This window comes from Simochromis diagramma, unplaced genomic scaffold (genome assembly GCF_900408965.1).
Source record: "Simochromis diagramma unplaced genomic scaffold, fSimDia1.1 OVJJ01000602.1, whole genome shotgun sequence".
Taxonomy (NCBI): domain Eukaryota; kingdom Metazoa; phylum Chordata; class Actinopteri; order Cichliformes; family Cichlidae; genus Simochromis; species Simochromis diagramma.
The window spans coordinates 2593395-2610813 of NW_024387040.1; the positions used below are offsets into that span (position 1 = coordinate 2593395).

A 17419-nucleotide genomic window follows, 5' to 3' on the forward strand; every position below is an offset into this window, starting at 1 on the left:
TTAGTCAATTAAGTCTAATCTTTCTAACTTCTGCAGGTCATTTTGACCATGTCTATATAAATAAATAAACTGAGTTGCTGTTGTGTGATTAGCAGATTTGTATTAATGAAAAGTTGAATAGGTGTACCTAATGAAGTGGCTGGTAAGCATGTTTTCTTTATATGCAGGATCACTGGTTTTAGATGATGGTTTCTGTTACTTTAAAAAAAAATAAAAATTCATAACTTTTGTATTTTGAGAATCAAAAATTTTAAATATAAAGCTTAGGCTAGTCACGTGAAAATAACAAGCTATTTTTTTTTCATGTTTATTTTGTGAATAAATCTTCTGATGCCCTTTATATATAAAGCAGCGGTGTAGCTGGTCTGCTACAAGCCAACCTATTTAACCTCAGGTATTTTGTGTCACCTCAAAATAAAAAGAACAGCAGAATGTCTTCTGAGTGTTACATCATCACAAATTACACTGAATTTACATATGCGAATACCATATGACTGATGGATGAGGCTTGTTTGAATGTATTGTTATGTAAGTGAAGGTTGTAAAAATGACATTATTGAAATATTTAAATAAATTAACTTGAAATTCCTACTTGAAATTGCATGGGAGTAAAAGAAAAAGAAAAAACACTTAAGTACCTCACGCTCAGCCTCGTGATTTAAAATCTTTTTATATTGTTTTTGTTATTTTTGTGCTATAAGCTGTCCTTGAGTCTTTTGAAACTGCCAAGAAATTAATTTGTCATTATTATTACTTTATTTACTATATGAGAAACAAATGTATCAATTGAAAAACTAAATGGTAATGCACTTAAATATTTGCAATCAATCAGCTTTTGGGGATTTGCAATGAAATATTTTTTTCTTGCATGTGTCTTTGAGCTTCTCCAATCTCTCTTTTTTATGCAAACAGTTTTTTTGTGGGTATTTTTGGTAACAGACTTTTTTTAAGCTGTTCTAGTGACGCCAACACATCTGACTGCTTTGACTGGTGTGACGGAGTGTGAGTGTAACATTTATGTGTCTTTAAATACTCCTTTCCCCCCCTTTTCTTTGTATTTTGTGAATCTAGTTTCTCTCATTTCTTTTTATCTTTAGTACTTTCCTAAAGTTAATACTGATAATAAGCCAGTGGATAAGGTGAAAAGACAGAGTGGGCCAAGCAGCAGCAGCAGAGAGATTGTTTTATCACAGGAATTGTAATCCAGAAACAAGGAAGCTTTCTTTGATCCACAGTCCACGGCCTCCATAATGGGAGTTTCTAGCACAGACACACACACACACACACACACACGCACACACACCCCTGATTTGCATCAATCGTCCAGCAGCCGTCAGCCTCCTGCTGCCTCCCCTGCAGTGACCACTATCTCTTTATCTGCTGCATACGCATGCCTGCACTCCCTCACTATCCTTCCTGCTCTGCTCCACGATCATTCCTGACCCAGAGATGGGAGGAGGGGACAACACTTTAAACAGGGACAAGCCCCCACCCCGCACCAACTACATTCAACAATCCTGGGATTTTTTTTGTGGCATGTCAGAAGTCATCCTAATCGAACTATTTTCATTAACTATCCATGATCCAGGTCAAATAATTTGAGCCTGCACGTGCCTGGATCACAATTCAGTTTAGTTTCAATGCATTCGAAGCTTAAACTGTCCTCATGAGTGAAGTTTGTGCGACACAATGTCGTGTCATTTGAAATTTTGAGTAAATCTGTGTGTGTGTGACTGCTATGGTGCAAAATAAATCTTTTTAGTAGAAATAGAGTTTATTTGTCTGATTTGTTAGGACAAGAAAAACATCTTGAAATCGATATTAGACAAAAAAAAAAAAAAAAAGACTGAGGTCTAAATTAATGCTTTTTGAAAAAGCATCAAATGGAACTAAACATTAAAACTACTGAGTAGATTCAGTATAAGAACAGAGCGATGGATATGTGACATATAACAACTGTATGTCCGCTACAAAGGTCCTTTTGATGCCATATTTAGTCTGGTGAGGACAGACCCAGCCTGAGTTATTAGTATTTAGCCAACTTCCCTGCAAATGTAAGCACAGTCTGTCTGTGTAACACACGCCACATGTGCTGCATCTTTTAAACACGGACACTGCAAAAAAAAAAAAAAAAAAATCTTTTAATGGTGTTCAAGTAAAATTCTGAAATTCTGACAGCCTGCATGTAGGCTTGAAATCCTTTTTACTCAGTATGTGTCTCGCAAATTTTTTGCAGTACAATGACAAAACTGTCTTAACTCTTCCTCCTTTTCACACTCCCTCTTGTGCCATTCTGTATTCAAAGATGCTACCCCTCTCGGAGAATGTCTCATTCAAGCGCCTTCGCTTGGTCTGAGGCCTATTGTTTGCTTCCTCTTCTTTTCCATATCCACCTCCTCCAGGGGTGTAGAGGCAGAACATGTCCTGTTTGGGGACACACACAAACACAAAAGCTGTGATCAAGCAACAGAAGTACCACAAAACGAAGCTCCTCTAGGTGTTACTTAAGGCTTGGTTTCCATGTTTATACCCAACCCTTAAGTAATGATTTTGGTCTTCATGGCCAGTGTGCCATTTCATGTTAAAGTAAAGTAATGCATTATTAGGGGTGTAACAGGTGGGCGCAATTATTTTGTTCTTCAGCCTACAGTTGGAAACAAAGGCTTTCTAAGATAGGGGTGTCAGAATATGCCTTACAAAGACTCCAATCCAGCCCACTGGACTGCTTTGGAAAAAATGCGGAGGGCATAAATTCTGGAGTTTAAACTGTATTTTTAAGTCATGAGTCACGAGTCTCCATAGTGTAGAAAAACGACATACTGTTGTAACTGCAGTTGTTTTTCTTATATTAAGATATCTCCAGGATGCAATGTGCAGTTGCTTCTGTGCAGTGACAAATAGGGAATGTTCACTGGTCTGGACCACTTAACACTAAAGTGGGCTGTACGTGACCCATGATGTAATATAGGTTTGACATCTCTGCTCTGACTGGACAGATGTTCAGTTTCTCTGGTGCATACAATTTGTTTATCAGCACATTTTTGATTCACCAACGTTAGCTTGTTATTTAATATCAAAGTGAATTATAATTTAAGATAGCTGCGCAGTTCTGGCTTTAAATGCATCACTAATCTGCCTGCACTGCTTTCTCATGTTGTCATTTCTTTCCAGCCTTTTGTGAACCGAGTAGCTTCTTCTGTCATTCTGCCTTTCAGGCTCCCATTCATGCGACCCACTTCCTCCCCATCTCCATCCGAGCCCTCCACCTGCTTCATTTCCACTTCCAAGAGGAAACTGGACTCTGGGTGTTCCTGTCCTACTTCCTTTAACTTGGAAGTGGACAACCCTGCTAAACACAAGGCTTAAAAACCACCAAAACAATTGATGTTGCCGCCATGATAATAATCGATGGTTTTTCAACCACAATAAAGCCATGTCCTTAAGTTTAACCCGTTTCAGTTCTGCCACTTTTATCTAAATTGCTCAGTGTCTTCCCCCTTCTTTCTCCCCTCTTTCTTGTCTGTCTATCTTCCTTGCTTCAGTATCTAATGAAGGCAAAATGACCCCAAAATAATCTAAAAACTAATAAAAATAAAAATTGTAACAAGAGACAAATGCATTTTTCATGAGTTTACAGTAAACAAGAAGTAGGCTCATTTTCCTATAGAAATCAATAATTCAAGACACCTCAGATATAGATTTAGATTGCTTTTTGCAACCAGAGCCCACTGATGGCCGCTGGCTTCAACTTTCTGTTGTTTTCAGACTTGGATGCTACGGCCATCTTGTATATAGTTATTCTGGGCTGGCATTTTTTCTGTGTAGTGTCATTATAAGTACACTAAAGCACGACGGTGCTTCACACGTGCACAGCCTTACCCCGGGGTCAAGGCTGACACTGGTCTTGGCTCCCAGGTTGAGGACTCTGCCTTCAGCTCTGTGGAGGAGGTTCAGCCCTGCTACACCATCATCTCCCCCTGACCACCAACAAAAGATTACATTTTTTAAGATTAAGTAAGGAAAATGTGAGCATTTAGACTTTTTTTTTTTAAAAATTGTTGAGGACATTGGGACTGTCATCAGGCTTTGATATTGAGAATTTACCTCGGAGGCCATAGGGGCGAGTGGATCGCCTCTCTGTCAGTACGGACAGAACAACCTTGTTCCTGAACAGAAGTTTACGAATCACACCGTCTCCACCGCGGTATTTCCCTGCACCCCCTGAGCCGGGCCGTAGAGAGAACTGCTCTAAAACCACTGGATACCTGAACATCAGAAGGACACAGACGGCATTCAGGTGAATAACAGAAATGATATCATCACACGACACAAATCGTCAACTTATATCCCACCTCTTCTCCAGAATCTCTGGGTCAGTGATGCGGGTGTTTGTCATGTGAGTATGAACTCCACTCCGCCCGTTCCAGCCCGGCCCTGCCCCAGCTCCTCCAGCAACTGTCTCATAATAACCAATTTTCTCACTTCCAAATGAAATGTTGTTCATACAGCCCTAATGGAAGGAGCGAAATAAACAAAACGCCATTAACTAGTCAGTTGAATGCCAATGCATTGTGTTTCACACCATGTCAACAAGTTGTTTACTCTACAGGTGGAAAACACACAACAGTCGAAAAGCGGTATATAGCTATCAAATGTATGCTTCATCAGTCAAGCTTCACAGTAGGAACATGCATTTTTGCAAACATATTTTGGAATATCATTTACCTGTGAAGCTGCGCACACCTCAAACGCCTTAAAAATCACATCAACCACTCTCTGGGATGTGAGCACGTTTCCTCCAACCACAGCTGCATTCTGGGAAGGCTGGAGGATGGACCCAGGAGGGATGATGACATTGATGGGTGCGAGGCAACCCTAAACATGGGAAAAGAAAGGTGGTCAAAAAAGCAGCCCGAATGAATCACGATAGGCCCCCGCCCCCGAAAATTACAACCAACATTCAAACCACAAGTTATTCAAAGTGAGCCAAGAGCTCCTAGAACTGGATTTTTACCTGATTGAGGGGGATGTCCTGTCCAACCATGCAGCGCAGGCAGTAGATAAGAGCAGACAGGGTGATGGCCCGTGGAGCGTTGCAGTTCCCCCACACCTCTGTTCCTGTCCCTGTGAAGTCAAACACCGCACTGCCCTGTAAAGAAGGAGGTTCACACATTTAACCAATCACAGTCCTTCTTGAAGAGCGGTTTCTATCCCAGCTTTGCAAACTAATAAATACGCTGTGTTACGATTCCTCCTCACCTCTTCTTCATTAATCTGAACACGCAGTCTGATCGGTGTTCCGTCGTCCATGAAATCCTCTGACTCCACCTCCAAGGAGCCCGTCTCCTGCCGCCGCCGTGCAAAGTCTCTCAGCATGTCCCTCACCGCCAGTTCTGCATTGCTCTAAAATGCACAGAGGCTTTACAACACGCTCATAGCCCATACTTTTCAGAAATAAGAATACTTGCGGCCACCAGTGCTACCCCTCATCGCCTTGTTCTCAAGTTATTGCATTCACAAGACTTTCAGAAATCTTGACCTCTGTGCTTCAGGTCAAGGTCACTGAGATTTGAAATCATCAACCTTTTGAGGGGCAAAAAATCAAATTTTTCTTCTTTAAATTTTTGCTTGTAGCAACAGTTTACCTGGATGTATCCCATGTAGGCCTGAACCACAGCAAGTCCATAACTGTCAATCAGCTCTCCCACCAGCTGGCTCCCTCTCTGATTGGCCGCCACCTGAGCCCGCAGGTCTGACAGGTTGTCATGGAGATTTCGAGTCCCAGAGCAGCCTGGGTATTGGGCTGGAGCTATCAGAGCTTCAGTTACAGCTGATACAGAGAGATGGGAGAGGAAGTAAGGAGTATAGAAAACAAAATGAATGCTAAAAAAAAATAAAATAAAATAGTCAACAGAGCAATAAAAAAAAACAACAACTATTATTTACTAGTAATTTTAAAAACAAAGAGTCCTTTAAGTGCCAAAGAATGACTCTTTATCTTAAGTTAAGTGTCATCTCTTGATTTTCTATGCTCTCTCCTTTCAGTAGTGTATCACATTCAGGTCCTGACTCGTCTCCTCCTCACTTACCTTCTTCCTGGAAGACCCCACCAGTGACAAGCTTAAAGGAAGTGAAGACAGCGCCCTCCTGCTGAAGGGAAGTGGAATGGGGTGGCATGGAGCCTGGAGTGATGCCACCTATGTCGGCGTGGTGCCCCCTGCTGGCCACAAAGAACACAGGGCTGCTCACTCCTTTTCTAAACACCTGAACAAGAAAGAAAAAAGGCAATGAGGAAAGAATAGAAGAAGAATTTGAGGGAAGAAATAGTGTTGAAAAGCTTGGTGGACTGACCGGTGTGATCACTGTGAGGTCTGGGAGATGGCTGCCCCCAGCAGATGGGTGGTTACTCAAAATCACATCCCCTTCTTTGAGCTTATTCCCAAGTGATCTGAGCTGCTCACAGAAGAAAAACAACAACATCCTTTTGTCATTCAACGTGTATGGCCACACTAAGAAAAATTCACTCACACGTGGCTGGACTGTTCGTGCCTCACCTGGTACTGGACAGTCTCCTGCATGGCTCCCAGGTGGACGGGGATGTGAGGCGCGTTGGACACCAGACCTCCATCCTGTCCAAACACAGCACAGGAGAAGTCAAGTCGCTCCTTGATGTTCGTGGAGATGGAGGTTCTTTGCAGAACTCTGCCCATCTGCTCTGTAGGGGAAGACAGAAGAGGTAAACAGGAAGTTCATACTCTTCAACAACCGCCTTCCTCATCTGATTTTGCATGCTGGCATACCCGCGATGCTCATGAAGCGATGGGAGAAGATGGAGAGCTGCACTGTGTTGAGCTCAGTGCCGAGGGCGCAGTGAGGGTCTGAGCCTACCGTCATGCAAACGTCACCACCTTCTGTCAGACGAGCCTCACAACAGGGCTCCACCAGGATGGTGCTGATGGAGGAAACCGGAGCAAATCATGTACAAAGTACAATACATTTCAAAATCAGCACAGGAAATTAAAAAAATCACATCCACAGAAGTAAAAACTGCTGAAACAAGGACCTTAACTGATAACTCAAAGGTTTAATTTGCTTAATTTAAATAGATTTTAATGTCCTGAGTTCAGAAAATGCAAAAAGGAGAGCATAAAGAATAAAAAAATGATTTAAATATGTTTAATTTTGGTAGTTGTCAGCAAAAAGCAAATGCCTGCCTGTTTTTGTCAATGATGATGGCTGGTCCCTGGATGCTGTGACCACACGGCAGCTCCTCCCATAGATACACACTGGTGTCGACGTAACCGCCCTCGAAGTAACACTTGGTTATCTACGCAGAGGAGCAGAAACAGAGTGACATGAAATAAATGTGCCCACAAGTTTAGGTAAAACATCAATATTACAATGATGGAACAGAACATTTGTCTGTGAACATCTCCCACTTCTCCCATTCTGCCTGCTGCTTTTTTATGTTCACCTGCTGGTAACCACCTTTGTTTTATTAAAGGCTCTTTTTTTTTTCAGCTTCTAAAAACTCAGACGTGGTCACAGCTTGAGCCGGTGACCATGCCAGCGGCCCAGGTTTGATCGTTTTTCCTTCAGGCCTTGGTGAGACTGCCTGCGTGTGATCATGTCTGATAAGTGATATATGTGGTACCCGGTAAGTGACTCCATTTACCGTGGCTGGTTTGGCCTGTCTGTGTCCCATTTCTGCTTTGTAAACTGATGTAATACCAGATTGCCCACAACCCCTCACTCTGATGTCATCCACCATGATGGGTCTGTCTGGGATGGTGAACCCGAACTCCTTCAGATAACTGTAATAAGAAGAAGGAAAAAAAGAGTTAAGAGGAGGAGTAAGAAATCAAGGGTCCTGTGTACAAAGGTCATGTAATATTTTCTCCTAAAGATAAAAGAAGATGAACAACAACAGCCAAAAATATAAACAAAGTGTACGCAGCAGTGATTTAGCCCTCTGAAAGCGAAAACATGTAGCAGCCAGAAGCTCAGGACATGAATGGGTAAAGAGAAGAGGAGCAAACCGTTTGGTGAAGGCACTGCGAAAGTCTCCGGCTCTACAGGACCGGGCGTTGCTGGGGTATCCGGCAGCGGTAACCATGAGAGCGCAGTCCGTGCCCTCGTAACGCATGTGGAGGAAAACCTCGGTGGTTATCTGACCGCTGAAGCGGACGACAAACAAGACTACTTTAGTCTAGCGGCTATGATTGTTCAACAAACATCATGACTTCTTAACATTCACGTCTTTGCTTTTTTCACTTTAACAAAATGTAAGCAAAGCCACAAAGTCCCTTTTTCATTTTATTATTTGCTTTTAAATCTTTAAATGAGTTGGTGCCTCCTTAACATTCATCCTTTAAATTATGCATATCCGAATTGAATGGACAGAAACTTTTATAGTCACCTCTACTTGTTTCACACATATTCATACTTCACTTTATTCTGTGGATTTAAGAATTTTATATACAACCCCCGATTCCAAAAACATTGGGACCCTGTGTAGAATAAAGCTAAAAACAGAATGCAAAGATTTGCAAATCTCATAAGCTCATATTTTATTCAAAATAGAACATATCACATATCAAATTTTTAAAGCGAGAAATTGAGAAAATGAACCATTTTTACAAAAATATCAGCAAATTCTGATTTTTATAACAGCTACACGTCTCAAAAGAGGTGGGGCACAGCCATGTTTACTACTGAGTAGCACCTCCTCTTCTTTTAACAATAGTGTGTAAACATCTGGGACCGGAAGAAAGCAGATACTGGACTGCAGACACACCAGTTTAACATCCAGACTCTTCTGCTATAAAGCCATGCTGCTGTAAAAGCTGCAGTATGCGGTTTAGCTTTGAAAGTTGACTAGCATGCCTGGAGTCTTACAGATGTGCTTGACCCCAGCCCATGTATTGTTTTGTGGTTTCTAACCTGGTGAAGCCTCGTGCACGGAGTGTATTGTGGCAGCGTTTGGATAGCTGCTCAACCCTTTGATCAAGCTCACTGAAGGACGCCGGCTCGTACTGCAGAGAGCACGGCTCCTGCACCTCCTCCACCACATCTGCTAGAGCCAGACCGTACGCTGACAGCACGCCGCTGTACCTGCAAATCATAAACACGGGCAACTGCTCACTCCGTGGCTCTCAGCTGTCTTTCACCTCTAGTGAAACAAAATCTAGAAGCCTTACTTATGTATAAAGACAGTCTTCATCCCAAGAGAGCGGGCAATCGCACAAGCATGTTGACCGCCTGCCCCCCCGAAACACGCCAACACATGCTGAGATGTATCGTGGCCTTTGGCCTGCAAGAGTGGAGCAGGTGGGAAATGAGTGGGAGAGAGAACAACAAGATTATTTTTTATGATGAAAGCTAGAAAACACAGTTTAATACCAAACATACCTGTGTGAGAGCTCTGATTGGCCGGCACATTGCCTCATTGGCGACACGAATGAATCCCATGGCAACCGCTTCCATGCTCATCTCTGATTGTCTGCTGTGTGAGTGGTTGGCCCCATTAGCATCAGCCTTCAAATGAAAGCACAAAGAGTATTTAAACCTAATATCATCATAAATATTTGAACTTACTCCACAAAGTAGTCCAGTACATATCAGTGCCTGTGATTGGTTTGAAGACAGGAAGACGTTGATCTCTTCCGTGAGTTGGCGGAAATGCTTCGTGGTCTCTTCCAGGGACAAAGGCTCATTCTCTTTGGGCCCGAAGATCTTTGGGAAGAAGGAAGGGATGAGACGACCCAGGGCTAAGTTAGCATCTGTCACAGTCAGAGGTCCACCTGGGAAAATACCACAGCACCCGACAGGGAATCAGGTCTCGGTCTGTTTTTCAATAACCCCATTGTTCTGAGTTTTGAGTGCTTTACTTGGCACCGAGGATGGTGGTATCTGAAATGAAGCTTAAGGCTAACCAATGAATCTACAGGGAACGTCAACAAAGAAGACTCCGATTTCTTTTTGTTAACACACTTTACAGTTCTGACTGAGAACTATGAGGCAAGTTTGTGTTATATCATCTCAACTTTGGATGTGCCAATTTCCGGCCTTCTGACGCATAAATCGGATGATTAACCTCGGGAACAGGACAGGAGAACAAGCTCCGTGGCAGTCGGTGCTGGACTCAGTGTCATGATTTAAAGTCAGAAAGAAAGAAAGACAGAAAGAAAGAAGCTGGCAACAGTAGAACATGAATAACGGAAAAGCTGTTACCTTTTCTGTAGCAGGCTGGTCCTGGATGTGCTCCTGCAGACTCTGGTCCAACTACAAACATCCCTGATCTGGTAGGGTTAGAAAGAAGAGAAATACAGAGAGTAGTCATTAAATAAGAAAATAAATAAAATATAAAACAATCAAAGTCAAAATGGGTAATATCACAATTACCACATCATCACATTATACTGGTATTATAGAAGATTGCTTGCAAATATGGAGCTAGTCCCACCGTCAGTTACACAATTTGTGCAAACTTGCCTGAAAAACAGTCGCGATCCTCCGCCTGCAGCCACGGTGTTGATGTCCAGCTGAGGTGCTTGCAGGGTGACTCCAGCTGTGGTAGCCTCGAACACATGCTCATACTGGCCTGCATACCGACTCACATCTGTGGACGTTCCTGCAGACAACAACAAACGAGAGCATGTAGGCACGAAAAGCTAAAGATAAAAACCAAAGTTAAAAACATCGCCCAAAAGAGAAGCGTAACTTTACTCCATAGGATCAGAAATATCAAATCCTGAATGTGGCACATGGAAGACAACAAACTGTATGAAGATCACACAAAAAGACTTCAAGACAATATCCAGAAGATGCTCAGTTGTCTCCTTTGCTCCCACATACACTCACCGCCCATGTCAAAGCCAATCACAGGCTTTTTCTCCATCTGGCTGTAGGAGGTGATGGCGTATCCCACCACACCTCCCGCCGGGCCGGATAGAATAGCCCGTGAACCGCAGAACTGCTCCATGGGAGTCAAGCCTCCATCTGACTGCATGAACAACACATCTACATCCTGAAGACACACAGACATGAGAGGTTTATGTTTTCAGACTAGTTTAAAGGTGTGGTTAAGTACATATTTATATGTGGGCTGTATGGTTGAGAGCTGCTGTTTGTCTCTGGTGGTACTTAAAGGGGTGGTGGGAGAGTGTCTAACTGAGAGGAAAAGTACTTATGCATACAATAGAGTTCTGAAAATTGTCAACCCCTGAAACATATCGACTGATGCGCGAGAAAAACAAACCTTCAGGCCATCCTTGAAGCCCGAGGTGAAACCTTTTAGATACTGGTGAATTTTGGGTGTGAGGTAGGCATCGGCGCAGACTGTATATCCTCGAGGCACCGCCCGCACCATCGGCATGACCTCACTGGAAAGAGACACCTGGCTGAAGCCCAAGCGCCGAGCCAGAGAGCCCACTGCTTTCTCATGCTCGGACCATCTGAAGCACAGAGAGAAAGAGACGTAATCCTAGAAAGCAAGTGAAACATTAAACTCTTACGTAATTTGTTCTGCAGTATAATGTGTTTGTCTTATCACTTCAGTGTCCATTGATCACCTTCTTCTTAAAGCAAAGAACACTAAGTCTGGGCTTTCAGTGTGACATGTGACAAAAAGCATAAAATGAGAACTATTGGGTACCGAGATAAGAGATAAGGCTGCTGAGGTATGACGTCGGTAGACCGAGGTGCAAGTGAGGCATAATTTTAACTACTGTAACAACTGTAAAGCCATTTAAATACAAGATAAAATAAAGTTAAAAAACAAGATTAAAAAAAGAGAGAGAGGAGAGGAGGAAAGGAAACAATTACAAAGAGCAGGAGACACAATAAGTGGGAAGCTGAGGGTGGGGTTGATGCTAACTTGAACTCCTACCCATTGAACCACAACTCGTACTAGAAACATGCTGCTGGACACCGCACTCCTGACATACTTCCACAAAAACACAGAGAGACAGCATGGGAACTGTATAACTATGCAGAAGGATGATAAAGGAAGGGACGCAAGTTACTGGGAGAGGACAAGAGAGCAGATTAGGATCGTGAGTAAATATTAAAGAAGCTGTAATACTGACGTGTACGAGTGCAGAAGAAGGACAGCCAGACTGGTGATACCACGGGCCAAAACTCCTCTCAGGTCCTTTTCTACTTGCTCCAAGTCTAACTCCTTCCACACCTCAAGGGAATCCCCAGTACTGCCTGGGAAAGACACACAAAGGGATTAGTGGGATTAACTGAAATTATGTCAGTTAAGGCTTCCATGTTTGAACCAATAGCCAACAGAACTTATTTTCATTACTTTCCTCACTCTGAAAAAATAAATTCAAAACCGTAACTCTCACCTGAAATATTTTGTTATATATTTAAAATATTTACACACAATGCCAAAGAAAATCCTTGTGCTTCATCCAGGTGTTTCCACAGATTAGATGTGTTGCCATGGCCAGCTTTGCATTTTGCATTAAAAATGCAAAGCTGCATTTTGCACTTGAACCATTGTTTTGCTTGTTGGGCAAATGCATTATTATTGTATAAGTAATGGGCTATTTAGTGCTTGTTAGCTTGTTATAGCTGTCAGTTTTTCAAGGAAGTCGAGGTAGCTGAATTACTGGTTTAATTAACCTCATGATTATTCAGTCTGTTTAGATTGACAAGATTCCACAGTTTGTACAGGCACCACACGACGCTTTGTGGAGTGGCACAGTCAGTGTGAAAGATGGGCGTACCCACTGTTCCACGTTCCCACTGGCAGTGCAGTTTATGAAGCGTACTGAAATGGGACATGAGCATATACCTGAAGGATTCTCCTTTCTGACTCCAGTAATTTACAATATAGCATGAAACCAGTGACTGAGCCCATGAAGTCATCAGTTCACTTTTCAGATGTGGAAATTAGATCTTTGGGAGTAACAACAATGCTTTAGCTAAAGGCTCACACTGATACTGATAACCTGCTAATGTTTAAAAGGTATAATATTAGGCAACTCTGGATGGACTAAAAACCTGAAGCCACATACTGCTAACACGGCAGAAGAAATTAGCAGTAAAGGGAGCGCACAACTGCCCCTCGCACCTGTGACAATCTGTTTGGGATCTTTTCTGGGCAGCTGACAACCATCTTGCCTGAGGACGACTCGCTCGTCCACCTCGATCACCTCCTCGTACAGGACGTCAGGCACCGCGACCTCCTGTTACGCATGTGCAAACACAAGGTATGGCAGCTCAAAGCGCATGTACTGGGAAGCCAGAAAGTGATAAACAATAACAGTAATTGCTTTTACCAGCTAAGGCTTCAGACTGTTATGGTGCAAAAGCTTATCAGGTTTAGTTGGTGTGTTCTGCTGACCTTAAAGGTTAAAGAAAAAAAAAAAAAATCTATGTACAGCACAGTAAGCCACAGTTTACTGATCTGTAACCTGAGCTTTACAGACAAGCGACCACTTAATGTGTTAACTCTACAGCTGGCTCAGGGCAAACTCCAGTACTTGCCACAAGCCTGAGCACAACGAGATAATAACTAAACCTTGCAGAGACACAAGCCGTGGCTCACACTACTAATGAGCACCACATGCAGTACAATCACTGGCACAGGCTGAAAAACAGACCAAGTCAAACAGCTTTGGCCTGGCCTGAGTGCCAATGTGCAGCAGGTCCTTGAATCCCTTTGTGACCAGGAGCGCCGTCCTTTCTCCCTCCCTCTCCAGCAACGCGTTGGTTGCTACCGTAGTGCCCATTCTGATCCAGCCAATCAGAGAAGTGTCTACAGGCTGATCGCGGGGATACGCCTTCCCTGTTTCCTGTCAAGAAATGCAAACATCAGCATCATATACAGCTATCCCTAGAGATAATGTATGGATATGAATGTAGTGTTGCTCAATGTTACATATTGTTTCCACATTGAGCCGCCTATTCTGCTTTTTTTTGATACATGCTTATTAATAATCCATAAAAACAGTGAAATGACAGCCAGTATGACAGCAATTAACCTGATATTTCCTTGGCTGAAGGTGGACAGCACAACATTACCTCCTCCAAGATTCTGCGGATCCCCTCAGTGGGAGCATCTTTGTAGTTCTGGGGGTCCCGGGACAGCAGCTTAAGGACTCTCTCACAACCATCGGGCAGCCGGGCGAACACATCGGTGAAGGTGCCACCCCGGTCGATGGCAAAGTCAAATTTCCCCTTAGTCTCAGCCATAGTGAAGAAAGTAAAGTGTCACTCCCAAGTCTATAACTAAGAAAAAAACAGGAGAACGTGGAAATTAAAATTATTCATTCAACACTGTGATGATACAGGAGCAACTAAGGAACCTTTAATTTGAAGGAGAAGGAACATTTCTCATTTAAAAAACACCACCTTCTTATTTTTAAGCCAGCTGCCACTAGGGCTGCCACGATTAGTCGACTAGTCACGATTATGTCGACTATCAAAATCGTCGATGACTAATTTAATAGTCGACGCGTCGTTTGAAGCTTTGTAAGATCCCAAAAGACGCAGGAATAAGTAGTAGGATTTAAGAGTGTAATAACGGACTGAAACAGAAGATGGCAGCACTGCATGTACAAGGATGCCAGCTGCCGTTAAACCCTGAAGAAGAAGACTGTGTCCCAGAATTCATAGCGCGGCCCCTGCTCAGTTTCCAACGATGGCGGCAGCTAGTTAGTTTTAATGTTACTCTTATTATTCTTTCTGGGTCACAAAATAAACATTTAACATATGTTCAGGCGAGAATGTAGCTGTGTAAACTTCAAATATCTGCTCAGTTTATCAAGACACCACATATTTTCAAAAGCGCTCCGACGTTTTCGGAGACGTCTGTTACCCACTACCACGATAGCTAGCCGGGGGCAAGGCTCACTAGACCCGGTGAGAACACCGGACTCCCGGCAAATCGTTTTCAAACCCACCACCTCGCTACTCAGGTTAAACATGATATACAAGTCACTTAGACAACTTAAAAATGTTATTGTTTGGCTTTTTTCAGTATTTTATTTGTTCCTGAGTAAATCGGTTTGGCTGAGATTAAAGTTATAGTTTTTACACAGCTGAATAAATGTCAAGCAGACAACTGATTATCAGAAGTGTGAGATGCTCGAGAATATACTCCGGTGTCCTGTTATATTTTAGATAGCAAGGTGTTTATTAAACTTCACCGAAACAATCTACAAATGTCATTAAAATTTAATAAACTATCATCTTGTCTTTATTTTTAGTTAGCACATACCTTAAACACTTAAAGCTGTAAGCTAATGATAGTTATATAAGAGCAGATGCTGCTGGTTCAATAAGCTGTATGTTTTACATTCAATGGATGCATGATCTGATTAGTCGACTATAATCAGTCATCAAAAATAATCAGTGACTAGTCGACTATCAAAATAATCGTTTGTGGCAGCCCTAGCAGCCACCATGCTCACTCCTTCACTCATTTTCCTCTCTCTGCTAGATAGACCTCCAGGTTTTTCTTTGTTTATATGACTCCAGACTGCAGAGACAACACATGCATTCCTCTCTCATAGTGCACCGCTAATGCATCTGCAAAGTTCATGCATGGCTACCAAAGTTACTATAGTTTCGCATTTTCTAATAGGTGTTAAATATTTATCTCATTTTTGACTTTTTACTTTTAAATCAGTTTAGTTTCCAGAGTGGATTTCCATGTTTTGGTTTAGTTTTTATTAGTTCCATCTTAGTTTTACTCTTTTTAATTATTATTGTATGTCTGAGTAAAGACTTATGAAAATCAGTACAGGTATTACAACAAACAAACTTCTTCTTTTTTTTTAAGGCAGCTGTCTTATAGACAACTAACTAAAACTATGCATATTATCTCTCTATTTTTCTAAATTGTAGTTTTCTTAGTTGTAAAAATTCACAAAATAATTTCAGTTAACTGTAACTTTTTTAAAGTCTACGATTAATAACTACGCTAACCTTGATATCCACTTGAACTTTGTCCACACTACTGTGCAAGGTGACGCTTTATGCGCGGTAAAGTCCCAGAAATGGAAGTTTAAACAAATGTGGTGATCATTTATACAAATCTAGACTCCACTAGGTCTTTACAGAAAAAAAGGAAGAGGTGATCTGATGCTATTACTTCAAAATGAAGCGAACAGGCGTGATCAAACTGCACTAAGTAGGACAGTAGCATGCATATTCCAGAGGAAGCATGCAGGAATATCACAGACAGGTCAGACAGCATTAAGAGACAGAAATCCTTACAAACTCTGCCCGAATCCTTCAAGAGTGAAGTTTTTCTGCACCTGAGATATATGCACATCTTAAACCGATGCGAATTGAGCTCCTTTGCATGCAGCTCACAGCGTGAAGCATGCCAACACCGGACACGAAGCAAAGCAGCTAGTAACAGCACCGACATACTCACCTGTCCGCCGGGCACTGCTGCTGCACTGCTAGTCTGCTAATCTCTGATAATCCGACGTCGGTCAAATCCTCCTCCCATAACCCCGCTCTGCCTCCTTTTCCAAGAGGAACAACGACGAAGTAGCTCCTCGGTGCCGCTGTCCGGTCTTAACTCCGCCTCCCCCAACTCTTGCAGGGAGCTCGAGGTCTATAATTTGAGCATATCGAGTTACTGGGTGAAAGTGCTCGCAAAGAAGAAGAGGCTGTGGAAAGTGGGACTGACTTTGCGCTTAAACGAACATCATGTGCACTCGAAAATAAGTGCTTGTTTTGTTTTTTAATGCTAAACAGCAACAACAATAAAGCACTATAAAATGTGACAACGGCGATAAAAGGCGCGCAGGAAGTCCACTGCAGGAATGGCGGACTGGAGGAATAACCTTGAAACCGAAAGGTGATTAAAGGGTTTTTGCTGAAAGAGTTTGTTGTTCTGAAGTGTGGTCCCATCTGATTAAATACGCAAAATGGATGAATTGTAACATTAATAAAATGTGATGTAGATGTAATAAAATATTAGATGTAGATGTTGTGAAGGCGGATGAGGTTAAATACCCGGGATCAAGCATCCGAGGCAACACAGTGCAGAAGACAGGTGAAGTAGAGAGTGCAGAGTGGGTGGAGCAGGTGGAAACGACTGCTATGACGTATGGTTTGGAGATGGTGGCACTGACAGAAAGACAGGAGGCGAACCAGCTTCACCTGAAGTGTCAGAGTTAAAGATTTGAAGATTGTCATTGGGAGTGAACGGGATGGGCAGTATTAGAAATTAAAATATCAGGTTGAGCAGTTTGGAAGGGTCATGGATGTAGTGAAGGAGGAGATGCAGAAGGTTGATGGAGGAGGAGGATGCTAGAGTTAGGTGGAGAGATGGGGAAATAATCCCCTAAAGGGAGCAGTTGAAAGAAAGGGATAATGTTTTTGTGCATTTAAGAAGACATGCAGAAGTCACCAAGTCTTCTCTTTGGATGCTACAAATAGC

The 17419-nt window shown here is 42.5% G+C and overlaps 1 protein-coding gene across 3 annotated transcripts; it reads right to left on the reverse strand.

The window, feature by feature from the left end:
* Positions 1 to 2257: 2257 nt before the first annotated feature.
* Positions 2258 to 17411, reverse strand: oplah (5-oxoprolinase, ATP-hydrolysing). Of its 3 annotated transcripts, XM_040044112.1 has the most exons (29): positions 16993 to 17411; positions 16403 to 16588; positions 14041 to 14247; positions 13620 to 13811; positions 13088 to 13202; positions 12090 to 12213; positions 11261 to 11456; positions 10864 to 11029; positions 10495 to 10633; positions 10234 to 10301; positions 9628 to 9803; positions 9412 to 9537; positions 9201 to 9313; positions 8944 to 9114; positions 8040 to 8177; positions 7676 to 7814; positions 7215 to 7327; positions 6801 to 6952; positions 6555 to 6715; positions 6352 to 6453; positions 6090 to 6264; positions 5646 to 5830; positions 5260 to 5403; positions 5015 to 5149; positions 4726 to 4875; positions 4353 to 4510; positions 4105 to 4265; positions 3880 to 3977; positions 2258 to 2424 (listed from the first exon to the last, which is right to left on the reverse strand). In XM_040044112.1, the coding sequence occupies exons 3-29, from the start codon at positions 14209 to 14211 to the stop codon at positions 2272 to 2274; spliced, it is 3921 nt and encodes a 1306-aa protein (XP_039900046.1). In that variant the 5' UTR covers positions 14212 to 14247; positions 16403 to 16588; positions 16993 to 17411; the 3' UTR covers positions 2258 to 2271. The 3 variants fall into 3 exon arrangements, with proteins under 3 accessions (XP_039900046.1, XP_039900047.1, XP_039900045.1); XM_040044113.1 differs by having other exon boundaries at positions 14041 to 14241; positions 16403 to 17411; XM_040044111.1 differs by having other exon boundaries at positions 16403 to 17411.
* Positions 17412 to 17419: the final 8 nt, after the last annotated feature.